Source organism: Dermacentor variabilis, chromosome 4 (genome assembly GCF_050947875.1).
Source record: "Dermacentor variabilis isolate Ectoservices chromosome 4, ASM5094787v1, whole genome shotgun sequence".
NCBI classification, from domain to species: Eukaryota; Metazoa; Arthropoda; class Arachnida; order Ixodida; family Ixodidae; genus Dermacentor; species Dermacentor variabilis.
This window is the reverse complement of record NC_134571.1, coordinates 126,821,778-126,837,473: the sequence shown is the minus strand read 5'-3', so window position 1 is coordinate 126,837,473 and position 15,696 is coordinate 126,821,778. Positions and strand designations below refer to the sequence as shown.

Below are 15,696 nucleotides of genomic sequence, written 5' to 3'. Positions count from 1 at the left end.
TGGTCAAAATTAATCCGGAGTCCGCCACTACAGCGTGCCTCATAAATCGTGGTTTGCGCACGTAAAACCTCATAATTCATCAATTCAAGGATGCCGGTGCAGCTGCTGTGAGGTTTATAATTGAACCAGGACGATTTCCTTGTTAAATGGTTAAATCTCTATCTGTCTTCATTCTTTTTGTCTTTATTTATTAGGAATTTAGCGTTTCATTTTATATCCCACTTACCCAACTCGCCCAAAACTTGGCCAATTCGCCATAGTGGGTATGGACCACTACCAGAGGAAAACCAACCAGCTTCGAGGTCATCAACATGATCGTCACCATCACCATCAAGAAGCGCTGCCTCGTGACGCGTGGCACGGACTCTGGCGTTCGCTGCGGCCGTTACCGGTGTTCTGTCTCACCTGCTCAGCCTCAGAGTGAAATTTCGGCCTCCTGCCACCATCAAGACTTGGTAAGAGGTGAATACTAAAGGTAAGACCGTCATCTTTCGCTGCAGAGACCCATTGTCTGGACAAGTTTTAAGTGGCATCTGTGGTCGAGAGCGTGCGGGCCAGACTATCTCATAAATTCGTCCGGCCAACCACGAAAGATTACATGGGGTCGTGTGGAATCGCACTTATTGATAGCGCACTTATTAATATCTCTCGATTTTCTCACATTGCTCCTTTTCAGATTTTTGAAATACCTCAGGGATGATAACCACAAGTCGCAGCAGGGTCGACGTCGTCGTACTGATCCTGGCGTTACTCGGCTTATTGCAGCCCGCCACCAGCTTCAAGGATTGGTACTTCGGCGTCGAGAAGGCAAGTTCGGCAATTTGACAAGTTGACAGATGGTCAGGTGTTCGCAATTTGAGCGGACAATCGGGTTCAGTGTCGCTAAGAGCTAGCATTAGGCTTGTCTTCTGAATCTCCAGTCTGATTTGTTGTTTTAAAAAAAAATTGTTTTTTCGGTCAGCGCGCAACAGAGACGTGCAGTGGAACAACATTACTACATTGATCGTGGCCTTTTCTGGAGGCTGATGAGGTTTGACCATTGTAACGCCCCAACAAGCGGCCGCGCTTCCAAGGAGCGGCAGCAGCGGCTAAGACGACGTTGAAACATAGAATTCGCGTGGTTTTATTACAGTACAAACACATACACGCACACACAGCAAGTTGAAACAAGATGAGTACTGTACGATGTAGGCTGCTGACAGACGCTAGCCGCGTCTACCCAAGAGACTCGGAGCCGAGTTGACCGAACGAATGCCCACACCTTTATTCGACAACCACCCGTATATGGAACGCATGGCGCGTAGCGCCCTCTGCAAGTACCATTCTTGTTTAATTTTTTTTATGACCAACATCACCTTACCTGGCTTTATTTTTACAGAACGCCAGCAAACGTTGCTCTGTGTCTTAAGACTTCATGATAATTTTGGTGTCAGGTACAGCATTTCGAGACCAACTTGAATTTCAAATTAAAATGTCCAACCTTCATGCTTGCTAAGTCTTTGTCTTTGTCATGCTTGCTAAGCTTTGTCTGCATATTCAAAACTCTTTAAAAGAAGGATCATATAAATATAAAGTCATATTCTATTTGGTCTTCGAACCGAATAGTCACCATTTGTAAATGTTAATAGCTCCCAATTATAAAAGAAAACGTCAACAGTGACAAATTAGGCATAAAATTGGAGCAAAACTACGATAAGTTTCATTCCCCTGGAATACTATGCCCATAAAACATGATAATTTACCGCGGGCTAGGCCGCTTAGGAAACCAGCCTGTACAGCTATTGTTCACTCTCTCCGAAAGGCCCTGTGCATGTGAAGAAACTGCTTGCTTGTTCGTAATGCTCCGTTTATGCTTTTAATAAACAACACGGTTCATAACGAGCAATGAAGGAAACTTACTTACGTCATAAAGACTACAATGTAAGTATCCTTTTATAGCGATAGCAATTATGTGGACACTCGAGCATTCTTGTCGACGTCGTCGCCGTGACGTTCCGTATAAAGTCGAAGGGTGTTAAAGACGTCGCCGCGCTCGCGCCGCATGCTGTATGTGCCAGTGAACGCTTGCGAGGGTGAGGCGACGATCGTCGCGCAATTCGGCGCGCTCAAGGGACGAAAGCGGGGAGGAAGCGCGCCGTCTTCCGTCACGCGCATGGAACTGGGCGTAGGCCATGTAGGGGGGCAGCGTTTTACTTTGGCAGCAACGCGCGGTCGCGCGGGCTTTATCTCGAAAGCGATCTGCTTTGGGGGCAATCTGGGTGGGCCGACGGCTCTTCGGTCAACTCGGCTCCGAGTCTCTTGGGTAGAAGCGGCTAGCGTCTGTCAGCAGCCCACATCGTACAGTGCTTTGTGCGGGTTGTGTTCTCGCCGCTAAGTTTGGTCGAGGCGATAGACAGCACGAAGGTCACTCGCTGCTGCTGCCGCGCTTCCTCACGCCAGCGTTTCGACAGCGAGTTTCCGCGGTCATCGATTGTGGTGTGTGCGTGTTTGCCTGTGCGCGCTGACACCATGCTTGTTAAGCTAGTTATTAAACGAGCGTTTACAAGTATATACGGTCGATAAAACTACTATGCTTACTTCGTGTGGCTACCTACTAATTTGCTATCGCAACCGATGCTTCGTATTTCGAGCGAAACTGCAACATTTTGTTCGTGAGAACGGCTGCTCATGCACTACCCGAAAACTATTCTAACTATTCGAAAACTATTCGGCATTCGATTCATTCCTGGCGCTATTCGATTCGCAGTCGATTCGGTCTCAAAAAAAAATTGCTACTCGCACACCCCTATCGCTAAATGTAACCTTTTTAAAAGCGACGAATGCGTGACGGTAGAACTAAGGCTTCGAGTATCGCGTTTCCCTTTCGATCGTGCGCTCCTTCTCCGGGCTCGCCGGACCGCAGGTGCCCGACTTCCGCATGATGGCGGTCAAGCCGCTGGCCTCGGTGCGCGACTCGATCCTGTACACGTGCTCGGCGGCCTCGTCGGACCCGCAGGCGCTCGCCATCCGCTTCCTGATCAACTTCCGCAACCTGACCGACTTCTGCATGGACGGGCTCAAGTGCAAGGTGCCGCCCATCACGCGCTCGCGCTCCAACGTCGTCCGAGGGCCCCTGGTCATCTACGACGCGCAGGTATACGCGCTCCAACCGCGCCAGTGGCATTGCGTCGCACACGCGTCAGCGATGTTTGACTTCCACTCTGAAACCCTTCAACGAGGTCTCCTCCAGTGGCGTATCCAGAATTTTTACTTGGAAGGGGGGGGGGGGCGAGGGTGTGCACACACTTGACCTGTGACAGGGAAGGTGAGGGGTGGAGAGGGGGAAGGCTGGGACCAATTATTGCAGAGCCTCCGCAGACCAATGCATAATGACACGTTGTTACTGCGAATTCGTTTTATAGTAAAATGTCCATTTTGCACGTTGCGCCGAAGTTCTTGTTTATCGCTCCAGGCGGCGCGTACGCATGCGTCGCCTGCAATTGCCGCGCGACTGGCCGCTCGAGGCACTTTGCGTGCATTCGCGGACTTCTTTCACGCTCGGATAAACGCTGTTATGCAGCACGTATTGAGCAACAGAAAGCTGTACCGGGAGCTTTTCATGTTGCTCTACAATTGTCTCATTGACAATTTTCGTCTAAATATAATATCTGAAGAATGTATTAAGACTAATCGTGTAACTAGGTGGAATGCAAATAAAAGTAATGAGTATCTCCAAGCGATAGCAAACAACATTGCCTGGATTCTGACCAGCTACGTAGCATTTGCATATTTTAAATATTGGACGTGATAGTTGGGACCCCCTGCACATTTATACATATATTGTGTCTGTGCATGGAGGACAGTTTAAGTTGATAGGACAGTGGACAGTCGAAATTTTTAAAAAAATGTTGAAGTGAGAAAATGCGGATGAGGTAGCCGCCGCTGGTGCTTTAATGCGCTTGTCCCCCTATTGTCAGGATTTGCAGAAATAAAGCGAAAACATGAATACCAGCCGTGCATGTCCGCGCCAACAATGATGCCGTAAATTTCTAGCCGCATTAAAATTTTAAGTGAAAAGGTAGAGGCAACTAAAAAAGAACGTCAAGTGATGTGGGTAACACATCACTCTGGTAAAGACACTTTAAAGGGAAAATGGGAAGTAGGCTTCCGCATCGCGGGGGGGGGGGGCGGGGGCGGGGGGGGGCAGGCTTCGGAGGGGGCTCGGGCCCCGGAGCCCAGCCGTAGTCGGTGATTGTGTCGACCACTGTGATCCAAAGTCATATTTTGAGGGGCCACAGAGGCAAGATTCCTCAGCAAAAAGTCTCCACACATTTTTCTCAGTGGTCCTTTAGGGTCGAGCAAATACGAAAAAGGAACTCTCGCCTGTATCGCATAACGATTGGTATGTGTGTTTTTTTTTTTCGTATGTGTGCGCTGTGAACACCGCCATAAAGTTGGAGGATGCTTAAACTCCGCCTTTAAGATTGGAACGCGATAGCATTCAAACATCCCTGACTGATCATCGCTTGATCATTCATCATCGACTGATCATTGATCTCACGCTTCCCGGCAACTGTAGCTTATGTAACCGCAATGTTTACCGAGAAGCGCTGGCGGCGAACGCTATGCGCGAAGGCGAACGATCACCATGTGGATGGTGTTGCAAGGAACCGAGCGGGGCGCGCCGCTTACACTAAGACAGACCTCAAACGGCAGCTGGAAAAGGGGTCTGTGTTTGAGTTTCCCTTTAACAGAATCGTGTTTTCTCGTATATTCAGATTACACTCCGACGCTATCAAGTCTGTAGGTTGCGTGTAAGTCGTGCTTTGCGAATTTCCTGGTCCATTTTACTTTGAGAAAACCGGTTAGTTCAGTAACGCCTCTGTGCCACGCGAAGGGCCTGCGCGGTTCGGGATAATAATTTTTCTCACACGGACAACGACGCCGACGCCGGGTTTTCTGCGACACGGGGGCCCTTACCGCTGTTGCATTAAGATGCACGTTACCAATTCACCCAAGCTACAACCTTTCCTTCCGACAATTTTTGCAGGAAACACTATGCTCCAGTCAGCCCATGTTCAAGTTTATTGCTTCCTTCATTAGTGGTACATATATGCAGTAGAAGTTATACAGAAAGAGGTCCCACAGTTAGAAACCCCAGCGCGACCTCTTGTCCTTAGTTACTAAATGATAATATATAAAAAGGCGTCATTAAAAAGGCGACACAGGTCAAGGTCACGCGTGTTGCGTGACCTTGCGCTCACAGTCCAATTTCTTCTTCTTCGACGCGTGGCGTTGCAGACGATGTTTGAAACGTGCGTTTCAACGCTCGGCTCGATGCGGAAGCTAAAAATCTATCTATCTATCTATCTATCTATCTATCTATCTATCTATCTATCTATCTATCTATCTATCTATCTATCTATCTATCTATCTATCTATCTATCTATCTATCTATCTATCTATCTATCTATCTATCTATCTATCTATCTATCTATCTATCTCACACACGCACGCACACACGCACGCACGCACACGCACACACACACGCGCACACACGCACACACGCACACACACACACACACACACACACACACACACACACACACACACACACACACACACACACACACACACACACACACAAAAGAAAAGGATTATACCTTTAGACCCGTCGTGGTCGCATGGTGGCTACGGTGTTGGGCTACTAACTAAGCACGATATCGCAGGATCGAATCCCTGCCACGACGGCCCGCATTATTCTACGGGGGCGAAATGCGAAAACACCCGTGTACTTAGATTTAGGTCCACGTTAAAGAGCCCCCTTGTTGATCCAAATTATTCCGGAGGCCCCCCACTACGGCGTGCCTCGCAATCAAATCGCGGTTTTGGCACGTAAAAACCCCATAATTTATTTACGATTTATTTTTACATTTCGCTTGGGCGACGTCGGTTAACTCGAGTGCGCGTTTCCCGCCGCAGCTGGAGTTTGGCTCCACTGTTCCCGTCGAAGGGACGGTGTCGTGCGCCTTCGAGAACGCGCGCGGAGACGTGCTGGCCAACCTGTACGGCTTCTTCAACATCAGCCGGCACCTCCTCCCGAACGACGTGAACGCCATGCCGCTCTGCGTTCTCCAGCAAGGCTGCCGTCTCGAAGAGAGTCACTGCCTCGGCCTCAACCACGCCAAGTCAGTATACGCGTCCGTGTCACGCCTGGATTAACCAGTGGGCCTCAAGGGGGCTGGCCGCGAAGCCCCAACCGAAGTGACTCCATGACGTGCCCCTGCAACACATTTAAGAAATAATTTCCGCGCCCTGCCGACGTTTTTCTTTGAAGAATAACGGCGTGACAATGCTATGCACAACCGAAACGCGACCCTCCTTCCTCTCCTCCGGCAGAGACAGCGAAGGCACGAACGACAACTTTCTGAGGGCTCTTCATGTTAAAAGATACATATGCCATAGGTGGCTCTCCCGTTTGTGTTTTGCTATGTTGTTTGTCCTGGGCATTCTGTTATATTTGGTCATTATGGTTCACTCGCGAGCAGTGGCGTAGCCAGAAATTTCGCTCGGGGGGGGGGGGGGGGCTCAAGTTGCAGCTTGGCCTCCTCCTTAAAGGGAAGCTTTATCTGGGATGCTCCTATCTAAATACATGTCGAAGGTGAATTAGTTTTTCTCGGCAACCACTGCACAAAAGTTGATTCTTTGTTGCATTTAAAAGAAAAACTGAAATTATATTGGCTTCTGGTTTCGTAATTCTCATTTAGGTTGTAAATTTTTTATTAAAAATTGGCACAAATCTCGAATTTTCAGAAAACGAAACTATCACGTTTAAAACTCTGTAACTCCACAATGAAAAATAATATCATAATTCTGTGAATCGCATCTAATAGTACATTCACAGCGGACAAAATTGACATGTTACAAATGAATCTCAAACAATTTAGCATTATCGAAATACGGCTTTTGCAGAACCCTTGTGCACCACGTAACTAATTCACGTAAGATACAAACTGACATACTAAATTTGTCCGCTTAGACTTTTATAATAGATACCGTTTGAAGAACCGCGATAACTGTTTTTGATGAAGAGCTTTCAGTTTGTAAATGTCGTGCTTCTATTTTTTTCGCACTTTCAGATTTTTCTATATATTTTAAACAAAATTCAGGCCCTAAATCGAACTTCCGCTTCCAACAGATACTAGAAGTTAACTTTCTCTAATTCAACAAATTCCATTAAAAGTGATGCAGGGGTTATGTCAGAAAAGCGTTTCTGCGTTTTACATTTACTTGAATAGGCCGCTTCGGAGTTTGGCCCGAGCTAAAGCTTCCTCTTAAACAATTTGTCGAGAGGTCAAATACATGAATAATAACTGCATTGTCATTGCCAAAGATGCTGCAAACGAATTCTTGAACGTACGCACTGTCAAAACAAGTAATATATGTATTTTTAAATAAAAAGTTATATTCGTATGTGCCAGAAATTGTGCCCAAGATAACTGATACCAATGCTTCCATGTTTTTGTCTGTTTAATAAGTAAAGAAAATATCACACGATCCTTAGAACTATATCAGTTCAAAACCAGCAAAGCAGTGCATGCCACTGATATGAAAAAATTTAAAGGCCATGAAATGAACAAATTGAGCACAAATATGTTAATGAAACTTTGTCATTCAACAACCTTGTTTACATTTTTGTACATATTCAACGGCCAGCGAAAAATCTCAATGACGCTGTCATATATTCTAATGTATTACGCAGGAGCAGCTGTCACCGGTCGTGTATCGTGAGTAATTGCACCGAAATTATTGTCCCAACAGACAGAGAGCGCCTATATAAAGCCTTTCTCCGAAATATACGAGGGCGAGTCAAATGAAAGTGAGCCAATGCAACGGGAACGGCAGACGGGAATCACCCGACTCGTTAGTCAATGGGATAAATGTCTAAATGCTCATGGAGACTACTTTTAAATTAAGTACCCCGTTTGTCATATAGACAAACGGGGTACATGCCGTCATGTCGCATGAAAAAATATCAACATTTTTTTTTTTCACCTACGCCAAAGCATTCAGGTCAAGACACTAAAGCCAGACAGGGTAACTACGTTCTTATTTATTTTTTTCTACTTTGACTTTTATTCGTGAGGACACATTGAGCCTCTAAATTTTTTTTTTATTCTCGCTACCTATACCCGCGGGCTGCCAGAGCCAGTCAGAGCGCATGCGTTTTTCTTGTGTTGCCCCGACCATCACGCGGCGTACTTCGGTGCGCCTTTCGCATCAAAAGTTTATTACAACTTTATGCCCATAAAGTGTCAGAATTGAAATCCGAGCGCTCCCGATTCCGCGGTCTCAGCGAGATGCGACGAGCCCGCCCGCCCGCCACAGCTTTGGAACTTTGTGCTCGGATTTATAGCTCCTTGCGTTGCGATATGCGACTCCCGGTATATGGTTGTTGCCGCGAAATCCAGCCCGATTTCGCAATGTTCGTGCTAAAATGTCTTTTCTTTTTCGAGCGTGAAAAGGACATTCTAGACGAAATTGAGCATGATTTCCGGCGCTGGGGGTTGTTTTGGCCGGCGGCGCATGGACAACACGAAAAAATTTCGGGGGGGGGGGCTGAAGCCCAATAAGCCCCCCCTTGGCTACGCCCCTGCTCGCGAGCACCGCGTTATTGATCGACAGCTGATTGTATCCCATGCCACAAGCTCAAGTGTCCCGTGATTCGCGTCCCGACACACAGAGAAATCCTGTGAGGTGTAGATACAGCTCACTGTAGTATGTTTCCTCATCAAAGATGTACGCGAAGCACGAACGCGTTTCACCAAACAACTCGAGCAATCTGTTATCAGATATCTACACGGAGGTTAAAAAGCTTACGTAGCGTTTGTGGGTTGTGCTGAAAGTGCTACAGCGAACAAAAATTGTAGGTATTACTGCGAAGGCATTTAAATGGCTCATGAGGCGGAAAATCCGGCGTTGTTGGCGTGACCACACGATAGCCCAAAAAGGCTAGGAACCCTCGACCTCTTTTAGGAGTCGAACCCACGACATTTGGTGTTAAGGCGAAGTTAATTAAGACTAATTCATGTGAAGTTAATTAAGGCCCGGGCGATGAAAATAGAGTTAATTAGGACACTCAAGCCCACGACTTTTGTTGGGAGTCGAGCCCAGTACCTTTCGTGTGAGTCGAGCCCTCGACCTTGCGTTGTGGCATAACGTCTAATCTAGATATCATGTGGTGGTAGCAATGCTTTCGACAATGCTCGCGTGCGGCAGCACGCGCGTCTCGAATGGTGTCCAACACCCGGCATATATATATATATATATATAGATATATATAACGTTGTTTCGGGCTCCCCAAATCGCTTCCGCCGCACTCGACCAGCAAAGGCCTTTAAGATCCGAATTTTAAATCCAGAGGGCGCCACCCTATAAGAGGCGTACAAATGAAGCTGGGCCGGGTCATATGGGATGGACAAGTTTTGAAGCAAGGGAAGCGCAGCGTAAGATAATTATAAAGGATTACTGAGGAATATGAAAGAAAGTTTAGGTAGCGCTTGTTGTTTCAGTGTGTTAATTCCGTAGTGAGCAGAGATGTTAATTATCTCCGTTCTGTTTGGATCCGACCGCTGGTACGATCTGTTGGGAACTCGGCGCTGACGCCCGTGGTTGTACCTGGGTCGCAAGCCCCAAGGGTAGCGTTGGCCTGGCGGCCTGGGGTACAACTGGAAGCATCCGAAGGTCCCGGCAAAGCATGAGTCGACTGGTAACAACGAAACAACTTGTTTATTTTAACATCGCAAAGAGTTGGCGGTCAGGTTTGACCGTAGTAGAGAGACGGGAGAGCACTTCACTCAACAGAAGAAATCGGAGCCCTCTTTTTGGCGTCCGGGGGCAGCTGTTTTTATACTCTCGCAGTTGAGGGCAAGAAGGAACCCCTCAAAAGACGAGCACGTGAATGTACAATGGGCTAATGGTGACGCACACTGTCGTAGCGATGCCGTAGCACCATGTCGAGCACGATCTCGTAGCACCCTGTCGTGGCGCTGCCGGTCGGACACAATGACTGTAATGAGAGGATGGTCCCTGCTTTGGCATCGCCTGTTTCGGGCACAATGACTGGAATGAGATCCCTGCTTTGGCATCGCCTGTTTCGGGCACAATGACTGGAATGCGAGGATGATCCCTAGGCGGTCGCATCGCCGCAGTCGCGCCTGGAAACACCTGGCGATGAGTGTTGCGGCGACGACGATCGGGCCAAAATGTCTGCCGCCCCGCCGCAGTCGCGCCGGCAAAACCACGTGTCGCAGGCGAAACGCAACAGTTCTCTACGGGCGAGAAAAACAAACTAAAAAAAAACTTAAAAAAACTAGGGGAAAGAACTCAGTGCCCTTCCACTCTGTGAAGAAGGATGACCAGCGAAACTGTGAATGTGGGCCCCTTAATGATGAACTGCACCTCCGCCGCGCGTATCGGCCCGGCATTGCACTATCTTCGGTATTGGCCCACGTATGGGGAGTGCTTAACGCCCGCTTCAGCTCCTCCGCGGGTCGTGCCGGTCTTGCACTATCTCCGCGATCGGCCCACGTCTTTTGCTTTCGGCAAGAAAATTTCCTTGGAGGGTAGAGCTATACAGCTTCGCTGTAAAAAAAACAAAAAACAACGAGAAATAGAGCCGAAGAAATCCATTCGCTTTAAAATGTGTTTGGTTGCCTTACAACACGCCGTTCTCCGTTTCCCTGACTGATGTCTATGAAGCGGTTAGTGTATGTTTGTGAAAACTGTACAGTTAAATGATAGCTACGTGCTCGTTAGAGGATAAGCATCGCAGAACCTAACAAAGCAAGGAAACGCATTTCCTTAAAGTAGAAACGCTGCGAACAGGCGTTGTGCCAAAATAAAAGATACCCTCGTCCTTATATTCATAGGAATGTTGACCTTTATCTGAATACGGACATTATTTTACTTGTATTTTAACAGTAGGTGAAACCTGTAACGACCTACAGATTTGTTAACCGATTACTGTCCTCGTCGCCATCATTATTGGTGCAGCGAGGTAAATTTAGCCCCGGTACTCCAAGATTCTTCATTCGACACTGGCCAGTGTGCTCTCTGCAGAACTGGAGCTTTTCTTCTGTCATGCGCTATTCGAGAAACTCGTGGAGAAAGGAAACACGCTAGCATGCAATGATCGATACGTGAATATCATGAAGCCAAATCATACAAAATTATCTCGCGTTGAGAGTGCGCGAAGAGTAGAAGAGCATACAGCGTGGGCCGATCATGATGCAGCGTCTCCAAGAGCTACCAAGAAGCTTTCCTTCATCGAAGAACGTTTTCGAGTTGCATGGTAATTTTCACAAGCGGGGAGTAAAAAGAAAAAAAAAAGTTCACGGCTAATGATTGCTGCTGCCAACGCCAGAGGATAGAAAGAGCATCGTCGTTGCAATTAGTTTTGCGTGATCTATTAACATCAGCGTCACGAGGAGGTTCAGGGGCTGTACAGCCGCTCCTCCATTTCGAAGGAGATAACCACAAATAATAATAATAATAATAATAATAATAATAATAATAATAATAATAATAATAATAATAATAATAATAATAATAATAATAATAATCAGATGAAAAACGCAGAAGAGCGGTAACAGTGACGACTTTGAGGCATCAGCCATTACTCTGAAATATAGGCCCGGTATTTTCACAATATCCAGTCCATTCACTCATGCATGCTCGTCTGTGTTTCTGCTATTTCGCGAACTGCAATATAGCTTGCGAGCAGGTTAAAGCTCGTCCGAGTCACCGCGGCGGGTCCGTTACGAATCGTTCAGGTTCACGTGATAAGCGGGGCCCACGTCCTCTTGCAGCTGCAGCCAGTGCCAGGCAGGCATGGGCTTCGACAGCTTCTACCACCTGTGCTTCGACCCTCGCCAGATCGGCCAGTCGTGCGTGTTCCGGCACCAGTGCACGCAGTCCGACCCGCGTTCCCAGTGCCAGCTCAGGGTGTGCCACTGCCGGCCCCGGCACGACATCAAGCCCGACGGCTGCCAGCCCCTGGTCGGGCTGGGCTACCTCTGCGGGCCCGGAACCTACTGCTCCACGCCGCAGGCCACCTGCGTCAAGCACGCCTGCGTTTGCCCGGAGGTGCGTGCGTGCGTGCGTGCGCGGCGTTCCGCTTCTGCGCGGCGTCAACAAATCGCGCGGAATGTAATTTTAGGGTAATACGCGCGCGCGATACCATTTGGGCTGCGTTCACAAGACGGGCCTGGCTGATCTCCGGTTTTGTCTGCGGATGAGCATGGCGTGGTTCAGTGCCGCCGAATCACGTCTAACGCAAGGTGACGAGCTGGCGGCCGTGCGGTTCGTTGCAGTTGAGTCACGTATCACACTCCTGCGCACGGGCTTATTCAACAATCCGAACGGTCGGAATGCCGAAATATATCGGAGAGATAGACGTCAACAGAAACGCCTATGAAGCCATCTTGCGACGCTGAGCTCAACTATACAGCACATAACGAATTTACGTGCAGCCTAGCCGATAGCGTAAAAGTGTCGGCGGCAACAGAATAACAAATCTACAGCGGCTGTTTTCATTTCCTCCGACTAGAACAGCAGGAAACGCGAGTTTCTTCTTCTCTGTTCAACAAACGACTGCGAGTTGTCGCTGCTATATCTGCTGCTGCCTTCTATGCTTGCAGTGTTGCGGTATTGCGTTAAGTCCAAAAGGTTACGGGCCTGTTGCCGCTGCTCAGCCGGCGATACGAAAACGCCGCTCAGCTGTGAGCGCCCTTCGTGCACGGTGTCTTTCGGTCTCGGGTAGCACAAAATTCGAGCCTCTGCTATGGCCTCTAACAGGTAATGAAAGCACGGAACCACGGTATACTCCTAGCCGCCAGAGCTGCAGTAGGTATTTTGAAGAATTTCGGGCACGGAAGGCTTTGTCGCATGCGCTGCACGTCAGGAACGGTGGGAAATGTGGATAACGCTATGCTGAACATGGTGGTGGTGGTGGTACAAACTTGATTTAGTCAAGGCAAAAACAGAAAGAAAGAAAAGAAAATTAAGATGCCGCCGTTCCGTGGGTGGCCTTCAGGCTGCCCGGTCGTGGCCACCAAATCATGCCTGGCGGCGACTTCGGCTGCCCAGATCGTTAGCCGTAGCGGGACATACGGCTCCGAGCTGGCCAAAGCAGCCTCCCACAGCCGCGGACTGGATGCATGCCAAGAGGCAGGGGGAGAGTGTTTCGGGCACGAATGGAGAATGTGAGCATAGTCTGCTCGTGGGTGTCTGCGTAGCGTACATTCGGGTGAGAAGGCACCGGGGTGAAGAAGGGCTATTGGTCGGGCAGGAGAGAGGGAAAGTGTGGGCGTGTAAATGGCGCCGCGTGCTCTGTTGGAGCTTAGAGAGGGAATTGTGAGGGGGAGGGAGGGATAGGCGAGAGTTGCGGTAACGAAGGGCGATGTCATGGAAGATGAGGAGGGAGTCACGCGTGTCCATCCCGGAGTTGAGGTGGCCAGCTCGGTCTGTCATCTCGCGAGCGATGGAATTTGCCGCCTCCTTGCCATGTACGCGGCTCACGACAACTCGTGGGCGGAGTCTCGCTGCTCTAACGCCGGCTCAGAGCAACTTAAGTTGAACGACGTCAATACGCAATGAACAAAACGCTACAAACGCTATTTCCTTTTTGCGCCATAACTTGCAACAGTACGTGTGTCCTTGAACAAAGGTGCAATTAACTAATTACAGAATCAGTTGCCGGCATTAGCAGCTTGTCTGGCCAACTCTGGCATGTATTTATGCTCCCTACCCCAAGGAGGTCGCTAACAAACATGCTTTCTGCTGCAAATACAAGGGTCCAGATGGTTACCATAGACAAATCGCGCCATTGCCTTTCTGGAGCCTGTGCGTTTGCGAACAGAAAGATTGCTTGTGAAGCGAAAACGACGCGAGTGCAAGTGTTCCGAAATTTTGCACTTCACGTGCTTGCAGCAACGCATAATGTGACGTTGCTAAGTCAAGTCTGTATCCGCGTTCCCTTCACTATAGCTCCCCTCACACCCTCCCCAAGTGCGTGCTCATCCCCCCCCCCCCCCCACCCAACCCTATCAGAGAAGTGTTTTTGGCTGCGCTACTAGATGGCATTGTTGTCTCTTTCCCGTCGCCTGTGCGTCCTATCGAAAACCAAAAGCTCTGAGGCGAACCCACTTGACTGAACTGAAAGAAGAATGCACCACGACAATGGCTCTTGACAAGCAGTCCATGCCTTTGATTCAATAATAATAATAGTTGGGGTTTTACGTGCCATAACCACGATCTGATTATGAGGCACGCCGTAGTGGAGGACTCCGGAAATTTTGACCACCTGGGGTTCTTTAACGTGCACCTAGATCTAAGCACACGGGTGTTTTCGCATTTCGCCCCCATCGAAATGCGGCCGCCGTGGCCGGGATTCGATCCCGCGACCCCGTGCTCAGCAGCCCAACACCATAGCCACTGAGCAACCACGGCGGGTGCCTTTGATTCAAATTTACTGTCTCAAGCTCATCTCCATTTGGCAACTTCGGATTCCCATTTTCAGATTTGGTGTGTGTCGCACTTCGCGCCACAGGGAAGGCTGCATCTTCAAACCTGCAGTGAGATAGATGATAGAAGGCAAGCGAAAGAACTGCAACGCAGCCGGCGCTTCGCCAGGGCCCTCGCCTTTTTCACTGGCGATGTTAGCACAGCTTTTCCCGCGTCGGCCCACGGTACGCAAGTCAGTACTGTGTAAAGGAAGAAGGAACGAAGTAAAAAGTTTCGTGGTACAGGCAGCTGTTCGCTGTCTGTGTAGCAACATAGCTGCCGAGGTTTTTCGCTTGCACGTTGAAGACGTCCGAGGCCGTGACTGATTATAGAAATTCGAAAGCTTCGCATATATTCTGAATCGCGTTTTGTCTCTTAATGATTAAAAAACCACGTGTTGTTGGTGGTATTGCACGTTGGTAAAGTTCTTATTTCTAGGCACCAACACTGTGCCTCGGGTATTATGTTCAGGTTCGAATTACATGGAACATTTTACGAGAATCGTGCCTTTTTGTTGTTTAAAAACTCGATGTGAACCAATAGCTTGTGCTGTTTGCTCGCAGGACCACGTGGCCGTGAACGGGACGTGCCAGGCGGCGGCGGCCATCGAGCTCAAGGACATGCTGGTCATCCTCACGTCGACCGCGATCGTGTTCACGGCCTTCACGTCGTTGGTGTGCATCCTGCTGCGCGACCAGCGGCCGGAGGACGAGGAAGGCAACCGGTCGCGCTACTCGCTAAACTCCATCAGATAGACGACGACGACGACGTCGTCATCATCATCTTCGTCGTCGTCGTCGTCGTTGTCGTCATCGTCGTTGTCGTCGTCGTCGTCATCGTCGTTGTCGTCGTCGTCGTTTTGCTGAGGCCCGGTTTGTCGCCGCCTCTCCCATCACGCAGTCGTCATTGTTCACCATGAAGTCTCGAGACACGGCTCAGCAGATCCTGTCATCCCATCGCAGATTGCGCCCGCATGCCTCGCGCGGCGCGTCATGGACCACGATTTCGCGTTATACCGATGTCGAATAAACTATCACTCGTCACTGACTCGCTCTCCTCACTGTTCAACGCTACTAACAGAATGCGCTTGAAAGTAGTATTTGACGTTGTCACTCGGGCTCAGCTTTCGAGATGCAGACGATTGAGTGTAAC

The 15,696-nt window shown here is 48.9% G+C and overlaps 2 protein-coding genes across 2 annotated transcripts in view; one reads left to right on the top strand and one right to left on the bottom strand.

Annotated features, from left to right (window-relative positions):
* The window catches only part of LOC142579729 (glycoprotein 3-alpha-L-fucosyltransferase A-like), a 104,302-nt gene that overhangs the window by 33,323 nt on the left and 55,283 nt on the right, over positions 1-15,696 (bottom strand). The window lies entirely within an intron of this gene.
* Positions 685-15,580, top strand: LOC142577934 (uncharacterized). The gene is made up of 5 exons (XM_075687370.1): positions 685-807; positions 2,903-3,133; positions 5,962-6,167; positions 11,850-12,126; positions 15,108-15,580. The coding sequence occupies exons 1-5, from the start codon at positions 697-699 to the stop codon at positions 15,297-15,299; spliced, it is 1,017 nt and encodes a 338-aa protein (XP_075543485.1). The 5' UTR covers positions 685-696; the 3' UTR covers positions 15,300-15,580.